The sequence below is a fragment of the Trachypithecus francoisi genome, unplaced genomic scaffold (assembly GCF_009764315.1).
Source record: "Trachypithecus francoisi isolate TF-2019V2 unplaced genomic scaffold, Tfra_2.0 Lachesis_group3, whole genome shotgun sequence".
In the NCBI taxonomy this organism is placed as follows: Eukaryota; Metazoa; Chordata; class Mammalia; order Primates; family Cercopithecidae; genus Trachypithecus; species Trachypithecus francoisi.
The window spans coordinates 55,719,464-55,742,381 of record NW_022681468.1 but is presented as its reverse complement, the minus strand read 5'-3'; the positions used below and the strand labels follow the sequence as shown (position 1 = coordinate 55,742,381).

General features: G+C 40.1%; 1 protein-coding gene and 1 long non-coding RNA gene across 3 annotated transcripts in view; one reads left to right on the top strand and one right to left on the bottom strand.

Moving 5' to 3' along the window:
- The window catches only part of POLE2 (DNA polymerase epsilon 2, accessory subunit), a 52,196-nt gene that overhangs the window by 414 nt on the left and 28,864 nt on the right, over positions 1-22,918 (bottom strand). For both annotated transcript variants that reach the window (XM_033188116.1, XM_033188117.1), the window contains 8 exons: positions 12,237-12,409; positions 11,592-11,681; positions 11,371-11,425; positions 10,730-10,789; positions 10,565-10,642; positions 8,013-8,121; positions 7,011-7,187; positions 3,756-3,823 (listed from right to left, as the gene is read on the bottom strand). In XM_033188116.1, coding sequence (XP_033044007.1) covers positions 3,756-3,823; positions 7,011-7,187; positions 8,013-8,121; positions 10,565-10,642; positions 10,730-10,789; positions 11,371-11,425; positions 11,592-11,681; positions 12,237-12,409 — 810 coding nt within the window. The remainder of the gene's footprint in view (positions 1-3,755; positions 3,824-7,010; positions 7,188-8,012; positions 8,122-10,564; positions 10,643-10,729; positions 10,790-11,370; positions 11,426-11,591; positions 11,682-12,236; positions 12,410-22,918) is intronic.
- LOC117069687 overlaps positions 1-22,918 on the top strand; it is a 60,839-nt gene that overhangs the window by 10,765 nt on the left and 27,156 nt on the right. The window lies entirely within an intron of this gene.

Here is a 22,918-nt window from a genome sequence, read left to right as displayed (position 1 = left end):
CAAGTGATTCTCCTGCCTCACCTTCCTGAGTAGCTGGGATTACAGGCACCCGCCACCACATCCGGCTAATTTTTGTATTTTTAGTAGAGACGAGGTTTCACCATGTTGGACAGACTGGTCTCAAACTCCTGACCTCAAGTGATCCACCTGCCTCGGCCTCCCAAAAAGTGCTAGGATTAGAGGCATGAACCACTGCGCCCTGCCAATAACTGTATGTCCTTATAAAGGTAGGCTAATTTTAAAAAAAGGTAGCTGGGCGCGGTGGCTCACATCTATAATCCATCACTTTGGGAGGCAGAGGCAGATGGATCACCTGAGATCTGGAGTTTGAGATCTTGAAGCCGGGAGGCAGAGGTTGCGGTGAGCCAAGATGGCACCACTGCTCTCCAGCCTGGGCAACAAGAGCGAAACTCCATCTCCAAAAAAAAAAAAAAGTAAGTCTAATCATATGTAAGCACATGTATATGTGGTCTTATGCTTTAAAAACACAGAAGTGATAGGATGTTATGCATACTTTCTACACCTTTTTTCCATGAGTAGTAAAAATACATTATATTTATATTTAATTTTTTAAGGCTTTGAAATTTAAGTAAATCAGAAAGTTCTGAATAGGTACATTTAGATATATATACATTTTTAAAATTTCTTGGTATAAAAGCTGCAGTAAAAAGGCTGGGCACAGTGGCTTATGCCTGTAATCCCAGCCACTTTGGGAGGCCAAGGCTGGTGGATCACCTGAGGTCAGGAGTTTGAGACCAGCCTGGTCAACATGGTGAAACCCCATCTCTACTGAAAATACAAAAAATAGCTGGGTGTGGTGGTGTGTGCCTGTGATCTCAGCTATTTGGGAGGCTGAGGCAGGAAAATCACTTGAGCCTGAGAGATGGAGGTTGCAGTGAGCCGAGATTGTGGCACTGCACTCTAGCCTGGACAACAGAGTAAGACTCCGTCTCACAAAAAGAAACTGCAGTAAAAAGCCAATTGTACCTAATTCTACATGATGTACTTGTATAAATAGGCTTAAGTATACCTTAAGGATAAATTCCTAAAAGTGGAATTGTTGGTGTAGGCATTAATAAATCTTGTCAAATTGTCCTCCGAAAAGGTTTTTGCCATTTTTCATTCTGACCAAGTACATGTGAGAATGTGTATTTCCTCCACTACATCACCAATATTGTTTTTAAATAAAACTACTTGGAAGTCATGTTGAAATAGGGTTAATTTTATCAACTTTGACTACATTTCTGTGATTAATTCCACAATATAATTTCGCAAATATTCTAACAGAAGACTTCTTAGAAGAAACTAAGTGGCAAGAAGACCAGATTATTTAAATATATCTTGAAACTTTTCTGTTTTCCCAAAACATAAACTTAGATCAATTTGTTTGATCTAGCATTGAAAAGATTCCCCAGTTACCAATACAAAATTATAGTTTGGAAAGTATGTCAAGGCTTTCAGCATCTGAGGCCACAGCAGATAAAGGAAGCAACTATTTCAGTTCGACAAAGAGTGAGCATCAACTACAAGTACCATGAGACGGTACTTAACAGCTGTCACCCAGGCTGGAGTGCAATGTGGACCAATCACAGTTCACTGTAGCCTCCGACTCCCGAGCTCAAGTGATCTTCCCACCTCAGTCTCCCCAGTAACTGGGACCACAGGCGTGGGCCACCACGCCTAGCTAATTTTTTGTATTTTTTGTAGAGAAAGGGCCTTGCTATATTGCCCAGGCTGGTCTTAAACTCTTGACTTAAGCTATCTCCCTGCCTTAGCCTCCCAAAGTGCTGGATTACAGGTGTGAGTCACCACGAATGGCTGTAGGCCATTTTATGTCTACAAGTTTTATGCCAAATCTTACTTTAGTAAAAGTCATTCTAACAGTGGACAAGACCATATGCTCCAGGCTGACAGCCCTCAGAGTTGACTTAGTCTTGAGGTCACAAAATCAAGTGCCCTCAGGATATCCAGCGTAGACAAGTGGGCTGGAAAAGAGCATATGTCTGTCCCTTACCTAAAGGCATTCCAAATCAATTTTTTAAGTATTCAGTGTGGGCTAGGTAAAATCAAATACACATTAGGCTTTCATAAAACTAGGGGCTAGAATATCTATGACCTTTATGAGAATATCTGCCTATATTCCAAGAACTAAGCTGTGCTTGGAATACAGCAAGAATCAGCTGTATGTAAAATAAGCAAATTCAAGAATAAAATTTAGAATATATCATAGAATAAATGGACTTAAATCTTCCATGAGTATTAAGCAGCAAGAATATATGCATAAAAATTTTCTAAAATAAATATATTTAAGAAACTTAATTATGGTTTCAGGATTAGGAAACAGAGGTGTTTTTCCTTTTCTCTTTTTTTTTTAAGACAGAGTCTCACTCTGTTACCCAGGCTGTGAGTGCAGTGGCACAATCTCAGCTCACTGTAACCTCAGCCTCCTGGGTTCAAGAGATTCTCCTGCCTCAGCCTCCTGAGTAGCTAGGACTACAGGTGCGTGTCACCATGCCTGGCTAGTTTTTTGTATTTTTAGTAGAGATGGGGTTTCACTATGTTGGCCAGGCTGGTCTCAAAACACCTGACCTCTGGTGATCTGCCCGCCTCGGCCTCCCAAAGTGCTGGGATCACAGACTTGAGCCACAGTGTCCGGCCTCCTTTTTAATTTTATATTTGTAAGCATTATTTTGAAAATTTTGTTATTCATTTTGTATTCACTTTTATTTAAATAAATATGTTAATTCCAAAAAGAAAAAGACAGTTGGGCTGTGTTCAAGATTATATTCTCTGACGAGAATCTGGAGGGGAGTTACTTGATTTGGTCACTTGTTCTTTTTTTTTGAGACGCTCTGTTGCCCAGGCTGGAGTGCAGTGGCACCATCTCTGCTCACTGCAACCTCTACCTCCCAGGTTCAAGCAATTCTGCCGTAGCCTCCTCCTCCTGAATAGCTGGGATTACACGTACACGCCACCAGGCCCGGCTAATTTTTGTGTTTTTAGTAGAGACGGGGTTTCAGCATGTTGGTCAGGCTGGTCTCGAACTCCGACCTCGTGATCCGCACACCTCGGCCTCCCAAACTCCTGGGATTACAGGTGTGAGCCACTGCGCCCTGCCTGGTCACTTGTTCTTAACCAGTGCTGGGAGCTTTTTCAAAATATAGTTATCTGATAAATCACGTTAGGATGTCTGAAATCAAGGGAAATAATATTTAAAATGCCTATTCTTTACAATTAGAAAGTCATTTGATGAGTCTGGGGTAAAATCTTAAAACGACATTTTTAACAAGGACCCCAGAGGATTCTGATGTGGGTGATTTATATAGATCACTCTGTGAAAACTACTACCCACTAGGTAGTTATTTTCTTCTCTCCCAAGACCTTTCTGTAACTCCAACCCCATACCATCACCAAACTCACACACAGCTCCCTCACTGTCAATTTAAGGGAAAGTAGGGCTGACCTCTCAGAAGAATGAGAACATCATGAGTCAGCCTATAAGAGAACTAGCCCACCTCCACAGCTGGCCTGAGATTTCCCCCAAAAAACAGTTCTTGATCTATTTCAACACAAACGTACTGTCATGTATGCACAATTCTGTGTCACACAGCATAACCATGATAAGCTCAGCCGATAATATTTCTTACGGGCCAGTGTAGACATTTTCAAAAAATCTCAACACACTGATAGAACATCTAATTTTCAGTAATTTAACACCTAGAGAAAGATCTTTTTTACTGTGTGCACACACTTACCTATCTTCTACTGTCTTATTAGAAGGATAAAAAACTTTGAATGAAAATCCACTTCTTGGAAAAGAGCCCTTTGGGGGAGAAAAATGCCTGTAAGTGAATATTCCAACTTTTTTTAAATAAATTTTAAAAAACTATATATATATATTTTTTTTTATTTTATTTCTTTCTTTATTTTTTTGAGACACGGTCTCACTCTCATCACCCAGGCTGGAGTGCAGTGGGGGCAATCTCACTGCAACCTCCATTTCCAGGATTCAAGCTATCTTCCCACCTCAGCCTCCCAGGTAGCTGGGACCACAGGCATGGGCCACCACGCCTAGCTAATTTTTGTATTTTTTGTAAAGACAGATGGGGTTTCACTGTGTTGCCCAGGCTGGTCTTGAACTCCTGGGCACATGTGATCTGCCCACCTCGGCCTCTCAGAGTGCTGGGATTATAGGCATGAGCCACCGTGCCCAGCCTAATACTCAAGTTTTATAAAATAATCCCTGTTTTTTAAATTAAATTCCTTGGTTATGACTTAAAATGACAAGATGTGACTATAAAGTAACACAACAGATTTTTACATGATCTCTGTACAGAGTTGTTAGTATAAAATATCTCCACTTGAAGCAAGTCTTTCGAGTTGGCTAGACAGTCTTATGCTAAAAGATGAGGTTGGAAATGCTGAGGAGGAGCTCTACTTACTATAAGAAATAGACTGCGTGATGCCAAATATGCATGTGAGACAATCAGCAAGTTCAAGAAGTCTTTCCTGCCCCTCTCTCTAATGCAAATCTGATTTGCATTCCTATGTGCCTGTTTGATTCCCTTCCTATGTGCCTGTAAAACAACTGAGCAATAATCACACATACAATTGTCTACTATGAAACTCTCAAGTGGCTGAGCAGAGGCCCTGTCTTTTCAGTCTTTGTGCCCCAAGCACTGAACCCAGCACCTAGCCTATAGCAGGCATTCGTTAATGTGAATAAACATCAAGAAAGGATGAAGTAATGTCTAAAGCTAGTTTTGAGCTTGCCCAAAAGGTATAAATAAGGTAAAAAAGATATAATGATGGTGTAGGAGGTGGTGGTTTACTCACAGGAATGAAAAAGTAGAAAAATTCAGAAATAAGTTGTATTCAAATAGAGCATTAACTAGGAGAATGCCCAAAGTTTAAGTAAGGATATAGGATCACCGTGAAAGACTATTTCAATGTGAATAAAAATGAGGTCATAAATTTCTAAGCAATAAAACCAAATCAAATCAGTTAACTGTGTTCATCCTTAAAGCAGGCGTTTTTTTTTTTTTGGAGACAGAGGCTCGCTCTGTCCCTCAGGCTGGAGTGCAGTGGCGCCATCTTGGCTCACTGCAAGCTCCACCTCCCAGGTTCATGCCATTCTCCTGCCTCAGCTTCCTGAGTAGCTGGGACTACAGGTGCCCGCCACCACGTCCCGCTTATTTTTTTTGTATTTTTAGTAGAGATGGGGTTTCTCCTTGTTAGCCAGGATGGTCTCGATCTCCTGACCTCGTGATCCGCCCGCCTCGGCCTCCCAAAGTGCTGGGATTACAGGCGTGAGCCACCGTGCCTGGCCAAAGCAGACGTTCTTAACCAGGGCTACTTTGTCCCTCGGGGATATTTGGCCAATGTCTGGAGACACTTCTGATTGTTACAGCTGGGGGATGCTACTGGCATTTAGTGGATAGAGGCCAGGGATGCTGCTAAACAGCTTACAGTACACAGGATAGCCCCCACAACCAAAAATTACTTGGTCCAAAATGTCAAAAGTGCCAAGGCTGATAAGCCACGTCTTAGAGAAAGCCGGACAAACTGTGTTTGAGGAAAGCAAAGTAAGTAGAGACAGGCCCTTCCTATGTTGCCCATGCTGGTTGTGAACTCCTGGACTCAAGCCATCTTCCTGCCTCGGCCTCCCAAAGTGCTGGGATTACAGGTCCAGCATCATGCCAAAACTAAGGCATGATGTTTCTAGAAATTACTCAGATGAAATAAAAAATTAGTAAAGTCTAAAATTCACAAGAATCAAGGAAGCATGCAATTCAAAAATCACTAGTGGAGATAATATTTTGTTTGACATAACTGTGCTTATGTCATTGTTTATGCAGTATTTATTCTCCAAGTCAAAAAGTCAATTATATTTCTTTTCTTTTTTTTTTTTTTTTTTTGAGATGGAGTCTCGCTCTATTGCCCAGGCTGGAGTGCAATGGCGTGATCTCCACTCACTGCAACCTCTGCCTCCTGGGTTCAAGCAATTCTCCTGCCTCAGCGTCCTGAGTAGCTGGGATTGCAGGCGTGTGCCACCATGCCCAGCTAATTTTTGTAATTTTTAGTAGAGACGGGGTTTCACCATGTTGGTCAGGCTGGTCTTGAACTCCTGACCTCATGATCCACCCGCCTCGGCCTCTGAAAGTGCTAAGATTACAGGCATGAGCCAGCACGCCCAGCCTAAAAGTCAATTATATTTCTGTAGAAATTCTGAAGCAACGTCAAAATTCTGAAGCAATTTCAAGGTTCTACATAAAAAGTAATAAAATGTGTACCAATGAGGTTTCTACATTAATCAGGCTTAGGTTTTTGGGACCTGTGCAATTTCTAAAAATCAAAATCATTTTCAAAGAACAGGTACCACCAATATACAGACTCTGAAGCAATTCCCAGAAGGAAATCCCAATATAAGTTTTAAAGAGAAGAAAATACTGTTTTGGATTCATGTTTTGGCATGGTGTTTTTTTTTTTTTTTTTTTAAGTCACATTACTTTATAGTCACATACTATACTGAAAATTTAAGAACTTTCTGTGTATAGAAACTTACTTCAGTGTTTCATTAATAGCATATTTTTACTTCAACAATAATTTTATTAAATATATATATATATATATATATTTTTTTTTTGAGACGGAGTCTCGCTCTGTTGCCCAGGCTGGAGTGCAGTGGCCGGATCTCAGCTTACTGCAAGCTCTGCCTCTCGGGTTCATGCCATTCTCTTGCCTCAGCCTCCCGAGTAGCTGGGACTACAGGCGCCCGCCACCTCGCCTGGCTAGTTGTTTTTTTTGTATTTTTTAGTAGAGACGGGGTTTCACCGTGTTAGCCAGGATGGTCTTGATCTTGTGACCTCGTGATCCGCCCGTCTCGGCCTCCCAAAGTGCTGGGATTACAGGCTTGAGCCACCGCGCCCGGCCTAAATATATATTTTAAATTAAAAAATGCACTCTAATCTTGACAAATAATGACTATATAAGATTAATTACATTCTTACAGGGTTTATGCAGAGGCATTCAGTATTGGTCATAGTGAAGGGATCGTATTTGTCTGCAATGACAAGTAGATCGGGCACAGGATACACTCTCAAAGCATAGTCATATGCCCAATACACTGGGCAGACATAAAGAGGTAGGGGAGTCAGATGTCCTTGGGATAAGATAGTCTTTACAAACTACAAAAAAGCACAAAACAAAGCAAACTTCAGTTCATTTGCAAAAGTGAAAATAGCTAAACAAATAATTTCAAATTAAACCAAAAGGAACCAGAAAATTTGAGAAACAACTAGGAAAGCTTTGACTCACAGAGCTTTGGGAGACACTAATTTAAAAATGAAATGAACTATTCTGTATTTTAGGGAAAAAAAATCTATGAGTTTTCATATAATAACATATATATACATCATTATGCTGCCCAGGCCGGTCTCAAACTCCTGGCCTCAAACAAGCCTCCCAAAGTGCTTGGATTACAGGCATAAGCCACTGCGCCTGGTCCATAAACTTTAAATATTATAAAATGAGTAACACAAATGCTCTGTAACATCTATTTCCATACTTCTCAAACGGAGGTATATGTAACCTGGGATTGACAACTGTATGTGAGGGAACCTTGAAGCTACAAGATAAATACTGCACATTCTTGTGATATGGACATACTATATAAAATATGTAACCAATGGGATAAATAAGAACAGTTTATTAAAACAAATATACATATATTTTAAAGTATGATTTAAGAGTTTAAAAGGTAAAACACAAAGCTTGAAAGAAATTTTCTGCTTATTCTCAGCTTTTCTCTGTCCTTTAGGGTATACACTTTGGTAGAAAGCTGCGAAACACTGACTTCACTAACAAAAATTAACTTACTGACAAAAGTATGTTCAAACTATTTTGAACCATAAATAAATGTCCTAACCCAAGGACAAATTATTAAGTGGCTTAATAAAATTTTATATAATGCAACATGTAAGACAGTTTAATAAAAAAGATGTTTCACTTACATGATTAGGAATAGCCAAATTGCTACTAGGAAAACGGACGCAGTTTCTGCACATTTTATTTACTAAATCTTCACGGAAGACAATAATTTCCTGTGTACAGTACTGAATTCTGAAATGAAAACAGTAGTTGAATTTGACTTCTCAGAAAAAAATGAGATTAATTTTAAAGGTAAAATCTCTTAGAATACAACCCCATTCCCACATCAACTGTTCACCACACAAAACTTCAACCAGAGTCTGTCTATTCATCCATTCATTTAACAGCTATGTATTGAGCTCTTAATATATGCCTACCTCATTCTAGGGATTAGCGAACAGAACCAAGAGATCCCAGCCCTCATACAGTTTACATTCTAGTGAGGAGTGGGGCTAAGAAAATAAAAAGCAAACATAATTATATAGTATGTTTTAAGATAATTAAGTGTATGAGAAAAAGAAAAAGACAGGCTAAGAGGGATAACATATGTAGGAAGAGAGAGCCTAGAAGGCTGGCATATTAATAGGATGATCAGAACAGGCAGGGCTCATAATTTAGTATGACTTGAGCACAGGCTTGAAGCGGAAGAGGGACTTAGTCAAGCAGATATCCGGAGGAAGCGCACTGCAGGCAAAGGGAACAGATGTAGCACAGGCCCTCAGACTGGAGCTCGCCTGGCATCCTTGAGAAACAGAAGAGAAGCTAGGGTGGCTGGAGTAAATGGGGAGGAGAGGAAATCAGAGAGAACAGGGCCAGATCACACAGGGCCTTGATTCCCACTGCAAGGATATGGCTGTCACTAAATCATATGAGGGGGCCCTTTTTCCAGGATCAGGAAGATGGACTGGATATGTCTTATGCTTTACAGGATCACTTTCACACTGCATTAAGAGTAGAATATGGAGGGGAAGGGGTAGAAGCTGGAGACCAATTAGGAGGCTATTGTAATAATCCAGGCCAACAAGATGGCAGAGCAGTGCTCCTCAACCCCTGGGCCACGGACTGGTAGCAGTCTATGGTCTGTTAAGAACTGGACCACACAGCGGGAGGTGAGCTGCAGGCTGCAAACAAGCAAAGCTTCATCTGTAGCTACAGCCGCTCCCCATCAGTTGCATTACATCCTGACCTCTGCCTCCTGTCAGATCAGTAGGGGCATTCGATTCTCACAGGAGCACGAATCCGGTTGTGAACTGCACATGTGAGTGATCTAGGCTGCACACTCCTTATAAGAATCTAATGCCTGATGATCTGTCACTGTCTCATCATCCCCAGATGGGACCATCTAGTTTCAGGAAAACAGGCTCAGGGCTCCCACTGATTCTATATTACAGTAAGTTGTATAATTGTTTTATTACATATTACAATGTAATAATAACAGAAATAAAGTACACAATAAGTGTAATATGCTTGAATCATCCCAAAATCACCCCCAGCCCCCTGGGGTCTCTGGAAAAACTGTCTCCTGTAAAACCAGTCCCTGGTGCCAAAAAGGTTGGGTACCACTGTGGTAGAGGGTTGTGGAGGTGGAGGTATAGACAGGTGGCAGATTCTGGATATAATTTGAAGTTAATAGGACTTCCTGAAAAAACATATGTGAGAGAAACCCTAAAGTGTTTGGCCTGAACAACTGGAATAATTGTTATTCAGGCCATGAAGGTGCCACGAACTAAGATGGAGAAGTCTACAGAAGAGGTTGGGGCACTGGTGGGGAGGAAGATCAGGAGTTCACTTAGGTTGGGATGGTGATAAGTAGGCAACTGGATACCTCAGTCTGGAGTTTGGAAGGTAGGTTGAGGTGGAAATATAAATGTGGGAGGCGTCAATACACAGATGATACTTAAAGCCAGAGGACACTGGAGAAGGCCAGCAAAGGAGTGAATGTAGGCAGGAAAGAGAGGCCAACCAAGGCTGACTCTGACAGTATTCCCACAGGAAGAATTTATGATTACAATGAGCAATACCAACAGTAAATAAGTAATCTTTGTATTCTTCCTTTGTAACCTTTCTTAAAGGATGTGTAATAATAGTATCTATTTTTAAATCGCTATCCATTATTCAAGAGTCTGAATTCACTACCAATAAATTATTTAAATATAGTTAAACTATTTTCAAAGTTTTGAGAAACCTAAAACAAAAATAAATTTTCTTCTTATATTTATTCCATAACAGTTGAAATTCAGAGACACACTTTAGGAATCAAGTTAGGTTTTTTTTGCTGTTTTTTTTTTTTGTTTGAGACAGGGTCTCACTCTGTCGCCCAGGCTGCAGGCTGGAATGCAGTAGTGCATTCTCAGCTCACTGCAACCTCTCCAGCGACCAGGCTCAAGCGATCCTCCCATCTCAGCCTCTTGAATAGAACCACAGGCGTGTGCCACCACACCCAGCTAATTTTTGTATTTTTTGTAGAGATGGGTTTCACTGTGTTGCCCAAGCTGGTCTTGGAACTCCTGAGCTCAAGCAGCCTGCCTGCCTCGGCCTCTCAAAGTGCTGAGATTACAGGTATGAGCCACCGCAGCTGGCTGAGTTATTTTTTAAATGAAAGGAAAAATGTGTAACACAAAATACTAATTCTTACCTACAAGGATTAGTAGTAAAAACTGAAAATGGTACCCTTTGTCTGAATTCATTAGTGATGCTTTCAGCAAGTGGTGGCCTATAAAAACAATTTATGTGATATAGTTTATCTTTTTAAATTTTACAACATTTTCTACACTGTTGCAAAAATTTGAACAAAACTTACCTTGGTAAGATGGAACCAAATCCAGGATCCTCTGGACCAGGTACAAACACAAAACGACTACTGTAGCAAAATTCAACACAATTCATTTCAAAATATTATTGTAACACTATCCAATAGCTTAAAAACAAGTTATTCCCTTTGTTTTCACTTTAAAATTTAAAAAAGTTTAAATTTCATGCATTATAATAAATGAACTATTAAGTCTCCAGACCAACACTGTCTAGTAATGTGATGATAGAAAAGTTCTATATCCACACTGTCCAATTGAACACTTGAATTGTGGCTAGCATAGCTGATGGACTGAATTTTATATTTTATTTAACTTCAATTAAACTTAAATTTAAAGAGACATGTGGCCAGTGACTATCATATTGGAGAGTGAAGCTCTAGACTCTTAAGAGTAATGTCATGAAGAAATTCCAAGTATGGCTGAAATTACCTCTATCCCTTTCAGTACTTTTTATTATAAACCTCTAGTACAATGTGAGGATAACTTTATCTCTTAGCTTTTTTAATTTTCTCAACTTTATCTTTCTTCCTTCCTTAGTTTTGTAATAATTATTGCTGATAAAACAAAATTCATTTTTTGGTTTTTTTTAAAGCAAAATGGTGAAAAAGATATATAGTGGTGAGATCATTACCTTTGGTGAATATCTGGGTATTCACATATTATATCTGCCAAAGTTTTTAGGGAATCTAAAATTTTAAAAAGGTATTGAATTAAATTTGCATATAATGCCATAAAATTATATTTGATTAGACACAATTCTGTATATTCTTAATTAAAATATTATGGATAATTTCTTATTACTTTAGTTTATATGACTATAGAAACACTTCTTATTAAATAGACCCTTAATACCTTTCAAAGCTTGAACTTGATTTTTTCCATATGGTGCAGATGAAAAATTACCACACAGAATAAAGCAGGTTGGAGGTGCTGGTGAATAACCTAAAGAATAAAAGAGTAATGAACAATACTTTTCTAGTCTACAAATCAAGTTAAAAACCTTTAACTATGACTTTTTAATAATAAAAATTTATTTTAATTAAAATAACATTTTAATAACTTATTAAAATAATACTAATAACAGTACTCATTTATTGGGCACTTACTATAGGCCAGGCCTGCACTGGCTTAATTACTCCTTAGAATGTCCATATAATCTGAGACTTAGGTTAAGTAACATGCCCAAGGTAATAGGCTCACACTTAAACCCAGTTTGTTTTTGTTTTTGTTTAGAGATGGGGTCTCACTATGTTGGCCAGCTGGTCTTGAACTTCAGGACTAATTCTTATTTATCATGACTATAAACACACACACACAGGTTTTGTTCTTAATGTAAAAATTTAAGTCTTTAAAATGAAATCTAATTTAAATTATCTCATTGTTAACTCAGTGTTTTTTTTAAATAGAATACTCAAAAAGATAAATATAATACTCAAAAAGTTTTAAGATATGAACCCTCATAAGAGTTCAAGAAAAAAGAAAAAAAATAAGACCTACCAGCAAACATTATACGAAGTTTTTCCAATACTTCCACCTGGTCCAACCAAACATCAGATAAAAACACAAACATAGCATCTTTATTCTCCTCTTCTAGTTGTTTTAGTTTTGCAGAAGTCTTCACAGATGTATTAGAAGGACCTCCAAAAAAATTAATATTTCCATAGTATGCCCTAGATAATTATAACATAATTATCTTCTATATACTACTAGAGATATTTTTCTAATAATTTTATACATTTAGCTTATTTTTATCTAATGAAGTTATTTTCCAGTGTAAATAGGTGAAAATGTACTCTTTGTAATACTTTAAAAGTACAAAGGTTATCTAAATATTCTAAAATAAGACAAGCAATATGGAAGCAGTAAATAAAATAATAGGCTATATCTGTGTCTTAAAACTGACTAAAGCAAACATTAAAATAACAATTTCCTATGTCGCTGAAAGTAAGAGAAATGAGTACACCATTTGAACAATACCTCATAGAAACCTCAAAATATGTGCTAACCATCTGCCCAAGTAATTCCACTTCTGGAATGGTTAATCCTAAGGAATTAAGGATATATACAGAGACTAGCCTATATCCAAGAACTGTGAAAAAAATTATTCAACGGTTCCTTCAAAGCTTGGTTTTATTCAACGCTCACCAAGCAAGCGTCAGTAGGAAAGTGGGTAATCTACACACTCCCAGCCTCGACCACTCTTGCCCAGTCTACACTGACAGCTTGCAGTTCCCAGCTTAAATGCAAATACCCCAGAGGCCTCCTCTGAGGATCCCAAAAGAGGTTAGATTTTCCCATTATACACTTTCATAGGAACCTGCGCTTCTCCTTTGCAGATCTTATCAAATTTGTAATCAGGCCAGGGTGGCTCACACCTGTAATCCCAGCACTTTGGGAGGCCGAGGTGGGGGGATTGCTTGATGTCAGGAGTTCAAAACCAGCCTGACCAACATGGTGAAATCCACCCAGTCTCTACTAAAAATATGAAAATTAGCCAGGTGTGGTGGCAGGTACCTATAATCCCAGCTACTTGGGAGGCTGAGGCAGGAGGATCGCCTGAACCTAGGAGACGGAGGTTGTAGTGAGCCAAGATCGTGCCACTGCACTCCAGCTTGGGCGATAAAGCAAGATTTAGTCTCAAAAAAAAAAAATTGTAATTGGTCAATTGTCATTGGGCGATTCTTTCATGTCTGTCTCCCCCACCTAGTGGCAAAACAGTATGTGCTCAAAGCATATTTCCTAAATGTCACAAATCATGAGATAAAACAATATTTCACAGTAACAGAAAATGTTGATAGCATATTATTAGATGAAAAACACGTACAAAGCAAGGTACAGTATGTATCCATTTATAGTGCCAAAAAAAGGGAATATAGACCTCTGCATTCATGCATAAAAAGAAACTCTCCAGATACACATACATACCCTGTTATAGTTGATTTCCTTTTTTTTTTTTTTTTTTTTTTTAAAGATGGAGTCTCACTCTGTCTCCCAGGCTGGAGTGCAGTGGTGCATGGTGCAATCTCAGCTCACTGCAACCTTTGTCTCCCAGGTTCAAGCAATTCTCCTGCCTTAGTCTCCCAAGTAGCTAGGATTACAGGCATGTGCCACCACATCCAGCCAATTTTGTATTTTTAGTACAGATGGGGTTTCACCATGTTGGCCAGGCTGGTCTTGAACTCCTGACCCCGAATGATTCACCCTCCTCAGCCTCCCAAAGTGCTGGGATTACAGGCATGAGCCCACCATGCCCAGCCAGTTGATTCTTGTTATTAGTGATAGTTATGTTCTATAAAATCTCCACAATGAATTGGCAAACACGGAACCACTGCTCCATGGGAAAATTTGTACATATATATACATGGATTGATTATAGTCTTAAGTCCTAAAACCAATTTATCCTGGTAGATTGTAATTTACAAATGAGAAAAGTTTAAGTGACTTGTCTGAGGTTGCTCCAAAAACAAGTGCCAGAGCTAAGATTCAAATGCCTGCCCCCCCCCGCCCCACTCACAACTGGCCCCAGGGCCAGAGCTTCTTGCACTACCCTGTACTGCTCCCTGCAGTCTCTGTCCTCTGGTCATCTCTCTTTTTTTTTTTTTCTTTTTGAGATGAGTCTCGCTCTGTCACCCAGGCTGGAGTGCAATGGCGTGATCTTGGCTCACTACAGACTCCGCCTCCCGGGTTCATGCCATTCTCCTGCCCCAGCCTCCTGAGTAGCTGGACTACAGGCATCCGCCACCACCCCCACTAATTATTTTTTCTTTTTTTAGTAGAGACAGGGTTTCATTGTGTTAGCCAGGATGGTCTTGATCTCCTAATCTAGTGATCCGCCCGCCTTGGCCTCCCAAAGTGCTGGGATTACAGGCGTGAGCCACCGCCCCTGGCCCCTCTGGTCATCTCTTAATGAGGCTGAAACAAGAGGGCAGTGTGGTCTTGTTCGACTTCAGCTGGGAACATGCATGCCAGGTGACTCAAAATTTTTTGCTGTTCTGCTGAGCATAAATGACTAAAGCACCTTTAGTATTGACTTTAGGAGGTACAAAAACATTTTAGCACAAATCTGTAAATAATGAGGATCTACTATATATGGACAGTCGTGCACAGCATAACACGTTTTGGCAATGACGGACTGCATATATGAGTGGTTTCATAGAATGACAATGGAACTGAAAAGCTCTTATTGCCTAGTGACATCTTAGCTGTCAAAATGTCCTAGTGCCACACATTACTGTGTTTGTAGAAACACTGGTGTATACAACCTACTGAGCTGCCAGTTGTAGGAAAGTAGAGCACATACAATAATGTACAATATGTAACACTTGATAACAATAATAAATGACTATGTTACTAGTAAATATGTAAACATTTACTGTACTTTTAATCATTACTTTAGAGTGTACTCCTTCTACTTTTTTTTTTTAAGTTAACTGTAAAACAGCCTCAGGCAGGTCCTTCAGGAGGTCCTTCAAGAAGAACGCATTGTTACTACAGATGGCAGCTCCATGAATTATTGCCCCTGAAGACCTTCCAGTGGAAAAGATGTGGAGGTGAAAGATAGTGATACTGATGACTCTAGCTGTGTATAGGCGTAGGTTAATACATTTGTCTTCGTTTTTAACAAAAAACATTTTTAGAAAATATAAAGATGGAAAAAAGTGGCTGAGCACAGTGGCTCATGCCTGTAATCACAGCACTATGGGAGGCTGAGACAGGAGGACTGCTTGAGGCCAGGAGTTCGAGACCAGCCTGAGTAACATAGTGAGACCCCCCCCGCCGACTAATCCCTACACAAAAATTTTTTTTAATTAGCAGTCCTAGCTACTTGGGAAGCTGAGGCAGGAGGAACACTTATGTCCAGGAATTTGAGGTTGCAATGAGCTATAATCCAGCCTGAAGAGAGAGTAAGATTCTGTCAGTAAGTCAATTAATCAATAAAAGAAAAAAGCTTACAAAATCAGGATATAAAGAAACAATTTTTGTGCAGCTGTACAATGTGTTTGTTTTAAGCTGTTTATTACAAGGAGTCAAGAAGTTTAAAATTTTTTAAAGTTTCTAAAGTAAGAATGTTATAGTAAACTACAGTTAATTTCATTAAAAAATTTTTCTTTTGAGACAGGGACTTGCTTTGTCACTCTGGCTGGAGTACAGTGGCACAGTCATAATTGACAGCAGCCCTGAACTCCTGGGCTCACTCGAGCAATGCTGCCACTTCGGCTCACCAAGTAGCTAGGACTATAGGTACACGCTGCCACACCCAGCCAATTTTGTTGTTGTTGTTGTTGGTAGAGATGAGGTTTTTTTATGCTGTCTAGGCTGGTCGCAAACTCCTGGCCTTAAGCAATATTCACTTCAGCCTCCCAAAGTGCTAGGATTGATTACAGGTGTAAGCCACTGTGCCCAGCCTAGGTTAATTTCTTACTGAAGAAAGAAAACTTTTTTTGGCCGGGGGCGATGGCTCACACCTGTAATCCCAGCACTTTGGGAGGCCGAGGCGGGCGGATCATGAGGTAGGAGATCGAGACCATCCTGGCTAACACAGTGAAACCCCGTCTCTACTAAAAATACAAAAAATTAGCCGGGAATGCTGGCAGGCGCCTGTAGTCCCAGCTACTCAGGAGGCTGAGGCAGGAGAATGGCGTGAACCCAGGAGGCGGAGCTTGCAATGAGCTGAGATCACACCACTGCACTCCAGCCTGGGCGACAGAGTGAGACTCCGTCTCAAAAAAAAAAGAAAACTCTTTTTAAACAAATTTAGTGTAGCCTCAGTGTACAGTGTTAATAGCCTACAGTAGTGTACAGTAATGTCCTAGGCCTTCAGATTCACTCACTACTCACTCACTGACTCACCCAGAGCAACTTCCAGTCCTGCAGCTTCCATTCATGATAAGTGCTCTATATAGGTGTACCAATTTTATCTTTTACACCATAGTTTTACTTTATCTTTTCTACATCTAGATAGACAAATACTTATCATTGTATTACAGTTGCCTATAGTATTCAATACAGCAACATGTCATACAGGTTTGTAGCATAGAAGCAACAGGCTGTACCATACAACCTTAGTGTGCAGTGGGCTATATCATCTAGGTTTGTGTAAGTACACTGTGATGTTTGCACAATGACATAATCACCTAACACATTTCTCACGATGTATCCCTGTTGCTATGTAATACACAACTGTATATACATATAAAAAGTAATGTTAACAGTGTTTTCTCTGTTTAGTAAAATTACAGGTGATTTTCCTTTCCTTTTGTGTGCCTTTATATATTTTCTGATTTTTTTTTTGCAATCATAAACTACATTGTTAATAAGAAAAAAACTTTTTTTTTAAAGACCCAACTACTTTTCCAGTGCAGCATACCAGCTTGAGTCAGAAACCTGGGGATCAAAGCACATCTCTAACACTAAAAAGTTTGGGCCGGGCTCAGTGGCTCACACCTATAATCCCAGCCTCCCTCTGGAAGGCCGAGGCGGGTGGATCACCTGAAGTCGGGAGTTCAAGACCAGCCTGACTAACATGGCAAAACCCCGTCTCTACTAAAAATACAAAATTAGCTGAGTGAGGTGGCACATGCCTCTAATCCCAGCTACTTGGGAGGCTGAGGCAGGAGAATCGTTTGAAACCGGGAGGTAGAGGTTGCGGTGAGCTGAGATGGTGCCATTGCACTCTAGCCTGGGCAACAAGAGTGAAACTACATCTTAAAAAAAAGTTTGTGACCGTGGAAAAATTACCCAACCCTTCTTTTTTGGGGGGTAGAGGGACAAAGTCTCAGTGTGTCGCCCAGGCTGGAGTGCAGTGGCAGGATCTCGGCTCACTGCAGCCTCCACCTCCAAAGTTAAAGCGATTGTCCCGCCCAAGTAGCTAGGACTACAAGCACATGCCACCACACCTGGCTAATTTTTGTATTTTTAATAGAGACAGGGTTTCACCGTGTTGCCCAGGCTAGTCCTGAACTCCACAGCTCAAGCAATCCACCCACCTCAGCCTCCAAAATCAACACTTCTTAACCTAACTCTTCATGCAAAAAAACTAAACTCATGTCTGCTGCACAGGTTTACTAGAAGGAATAAAAGTGATAATGTACAGAAAGCAGATAGGGCACAGTACTTAGTACACTGTGAGCCCTTAGACATGGTAACTGATATTGTTCCCACCAAGTGGACCAACTGGCATTTTCAAAGGTACAGTAATAATTTTGCAGTTGCTAGAGGAATGCAGTAAGTAGATATAATTATATGATGATTTCAGTTAAGCATATACCCAAACATAAACCAGAGCATCACAGAAAGAAACACCTATTAAGCTAAATATTGAGAAATTAAACTTCAGAAAACCCTTACTCACATCTTCCATTAAAAAAATTATTTGCATTAACTACACAATGGTAGGGAGGCTATTAAGTCAGTGTAAATCTCTTTAGGATAGGACCATGCTGTAGACCTATTTGCACTTATTTCTAAAACAGTATTTTACACATAAAAAAACTCAGTAAAATATTAGTTGTTGAGGTGATTGTCTACCACCAGATTTAGCACCCTGAATTTTGTATTTTGAAGGCAGTTTAAGAGAAAAGTAATTTATAATCCTAACAAGAATAAAATGATTATTTCATTTTAATGTACTTTATTACACCTCATTACCAGTCCTTTGGTTTACTAAGCATATACTGAACAGCTGGATGTAGAGAAAATGGTATAATTTAAGTGGAAAATTATTTGAAACATTATAATAATGATCTCTTGGCTAAAGAGAAACAAATGGTAAACTGACAGCCAGCCAACTCAAATATACCTCTCTTCCAAAGTAGTAATTTTGAAGTTTGTACAAAACAAAAACACCATGGCGCTTGAGGTTCCAAGATGGCCGAATAGGAACAGCTCCAGTCTACAGCTCCAAGCATGAGCAATGCACAAGAAAGGTGATTTCTGGATTTCCAACTGAGGAACTCAGTTCATCTCACTGGGGCTTGTCAGACAATGGGTGCAGCCCACAGAGTGTGAGCCGAAGCAGGGTGGGGCATCAACTCACTCAGGAAGTGCAAGGGGTCAGGGCATTCCCTTTCCTAGCCAAGGAAGCTGTGACAGACAGTACCTGGAAAATCGGGACACTCCCACCCTAATACTGCACTTTTCCAACAGTCTTATTTTTAGCAAACGGCACACCAGGAGATTATATCCCACGCCTGGCTCAGAGGATCCCACGCACACAGAGCCTCGCTTACTGCTAGCACAGCAGTCTGAGATCAAACTGCAAGGCACAGCGAGGCTGGGGGAGGGGCATCTGCCATTGCTGCGGCATGAATAGGTAAACAAAGCTGCCAGGAAGTTGAACTAGGTGGAGCCCACTGCAGCTCAAGGAGACCTGCCTGACTCTGTAGACTCTACCACTGTGGGCAGGGCATAGCTGAACAAAAGACAGTAGAAACTTCTGCAGACTTATACTTCCCTGTCTGACACCTTTGAAGAGAGTTGTGGTTCTCCCAGCATGGAGTTTGAGATCTGAAAACAGACAGACTGCTTCCTCAAGTGGGTCCCTGACCCCTGAGTAGCCTAACTGGGAGACACCTCCCGGTAGGGGCCAACTGACACCTCATACAGCCCAGTGCTCCTGTGAGACAAAGCTTCCAGAGGATCAGGCAGCAGCATTTGCCGTTCTGCAATATTTGCTGTTCTGCAGCCTCCGCTGGTGATACCCAGGCAAACAGGGTCTGGAGTGGACCTCCAGCAAACTCCAATAGACCTGCAGCTTAGGGTCCTGACTGTTAGAAGGAAAACTAACAAACAGAAAGTACATCTACACCAAAACCCCATCTGTACGTCACCATCGTCAAAGACCAAAGGTGGACAAAACCACAAAGATAGGGAGAAACCAGAGCAGAAAAGCTGAAAATTCTAAAAATCAGAGCGCCTCTTCTTCTCCAAAGGAACGCAGCTTCTCGCCAGCAACAGAACAAAGCTGGACAGAAAATGACTTTGATAAGTTGAGAGAAGAAGGCTTCAGACGATCGGTAATAACAAACTGCTCCAAGCTAAAGGAGGATGTTTGAACCCATCGCAAAGAAGCTAAAAACCTTGAAAAAAGATTAGACAAATGGCTAACTTGAATAAACAGCGTAGAGAAGACCTTAAATGACCTGATGGAGCTGAAAACCATGGCATGAGAACTACGTGACACATGCAACAAGCTTCAGTAGCCGATTTGATCAACTGGAAGAAAGGGTATCAGTGATTGAAGATCAAATGAATGAAATGAAGGGAGAAGTTTAGAGAAAAAACAGTAAAAAGAAATGAACAAAGCCTCCAAGAAATATGGGACTATGTGAAAACACCAAATCTACATTTGATTGGTACACCTGAAAGTGACGAGGAGGATGGAACCAAGTTGGAAAACACTCTTCAGGGTATTATCCAGGAGAACTTCCCCAACCTAGCAAAAGGCAGGTCAACATTCAAATTCAGGAAATACAGAGAATACCACAAAGATACTCCTCAAGAAAAGCAACTCCAAGACACATAATTGTTAGATTCACCAAAGTTGAAATGAAGGAAAAAAATGTTAAGGGCAGCCAGAGAGAAAGGTCGAGTTACCCACAAAGGGAAGCCCATCAGACTAACAGCAGATCTCTCAGCAGAAACTCTACAAGCCAGAAGACAGTGGGGGCCAATACTCAACATTCTTAAAGAAAAGAATTTTCAACCCCGAATTTCATATCCAGCCAAACTAAGCTTCATAAGTGAAGGAGAAATAAAATCCGTTACAAACAAACAAACGCTGAGATTTTGTCACTACCAGGCCTGCCTTACAAGAGCTCCTGAAGGAAGCACTAAACATGGAAAGGAACAACCGGTACCAGCCACTGCAAAAACATACCAAATTGTAAAGACCTTCGATGCTAGGAAGGAACTGCATCAACTAATGAGCAAAATAACCAGCTAACATCATAAGGACAGGATCAAATTCACACATAACAATATTAACCTTAAATGTAAATGGGCTAAATGCTTGAATTAAAAGACACAGACTGGCAAATTAGTTAAAGAGTCAAGACCCATCAGTGTGCTGTATTCAGGAGACCCATCTCATGTGCAGAGACACACATAGGCTCAAAATAAAGGGGTGGAGGAAGATCTACCAAGCAAATGGAAAACAAAAAAAGCAGGGATTGCAATCCTAGTCTCTGATAAAACAGACTTTAAACGAACAAAGATCAAAAGAGACAAAGAAGGCCATTACATAATGGTAAAGGGATCAATTCAACAAGAAGAGCTAACTATCCTAAATATTTATGCACCCAATACAGGAGCACCCACATTCATAAAGCAAGTCCTTGGAGACCTACAGAGACTTAGACTCCCACACAATAATAATGGGAGATTTTAACACCCCACGGTCAACATTAGACAGATCAATGAGACAGAAAGTTAACAAGGATACCCAGGAATTGAACTCAACTCTGCACCAAGCAGACCTAATAGACATCTACAGAACTCTCCGCCCCAAATCAACAGAATATACATTCTTCTCAGCACCACACTGCACTTATTCCAAAATTGACCACATAGTTGGAAGTAAAGCACTCCTCAGCAAAAGTAAAAGAACAGAAATTATAACAAACTGTCTCTCAGACTACAGTGCAATTAAACTAGAACTCAGGATTAAGAAACTCACTCAAAACCACTCAACCACATGGAAACTGAACAACCTGCTCCTGAATGACTACTGGGTACATAACGAAATGAAGGCAGAAATAAAGATGTTCTTTGAAACCAATGAGAACAAAGACACAACATACCAAAATATCTGGGACACATTTAAAGCAGTGTGTAGAGGGAAATTTATAGCACTAAATGCCCACAAGAGAAAGCAGGAAAGATCTAAAATTGACACCCTAACATCACAATTAAAAGAACTAGAGAAGCAAGAACAAACACATTCAAAAGTTAGCAGAAGGCAAGAAATAACTAAGATCAGAGCAGAACTGAAGGAGATAGAGACACAAAAAACCCTTCAAAAAATCAGTGAATCCAGGAGCTGGTTTTTTGAAAGGATCAACCAAATTGATAGACTGCTAGCAAGACTAATACAGAAGAGAGAAGAATCAAATGGACGCACTAAAAAATGATAAAGGGGATATCACCACATATCCCACAGAAATACAAACTACCATCAGAGAATACTATAAACACCTCTATGCAATAAACTAGAAAATCTAGAAGAAATGGATAAATTCCTGGACACATACACCCTCCCAAGACTAAACCAGGAAGAAATTGAATCCCTGAATAGACCAATAACAGGCTCTGAAATTGAAGCAATAATTAATAGCCTACCAACCAAAAAAAGTCCAGGACCAGATGGATTCACAGCCGAATTCTACCAGAGGTACAAGGAGGAGCTGGTACCATTCCTTCTGAAACTATTCCAATCAATAGAAACAAAGGGAATCCTCCCTAACTCATTTTATGAGGCCAGCATCATCCTGATACCAAAGCCTGGCAAAGTCACAATAAAAAAAGAGAATTTCAGGCCAATATCTCTGATGAACATTGATGCAAAAATCCTCAATAAAATACTGGCAAACCGAATCCAGCAGCACATCAGAAAGCTTATTTACCATGATCAAGTGGGCTTGATCCCTGGGATGCAAGGCTGGTTCAACATATGCAAATCAATAAACGTAATCCATCATTTAAACAGAACCAAACACAAAAACCACATGATTATCTCAATAGATGCAGAAAAGGCCTTTGACAAAATTCAACAGCCTTCATGCTAAAAACTCTCAATAAACTAGGTATTGATGGGATGTATCTCAAAATAATAAGAGCTATTTATGACAAACCCACAGCCCATATCATACTGAATGGGCAAAAACTGGAAAAATTCCCTTTGAAAACTGGCACAAGACAGGGATGCCCTATCTCACCACTCCTATTCAACATAGTGTTGGAAGTTCTGGCCAGGGCAATCAGGCAGGATAAAGAAATAAAGGGTATTCAATTAGGAAAAGAGGAAGTCAAATTGTCCCTGTTTGCAGATGACATGATTGTATATTTAGAAAACCCCACTGTCTCAGCCCAAAATCTCCGTAAGCTGATAAGCAACTTCAGCAAAATCTCAGGATACAAAATCAATGTGCAAAAATCACACGCATTCCTATACACCAATAACA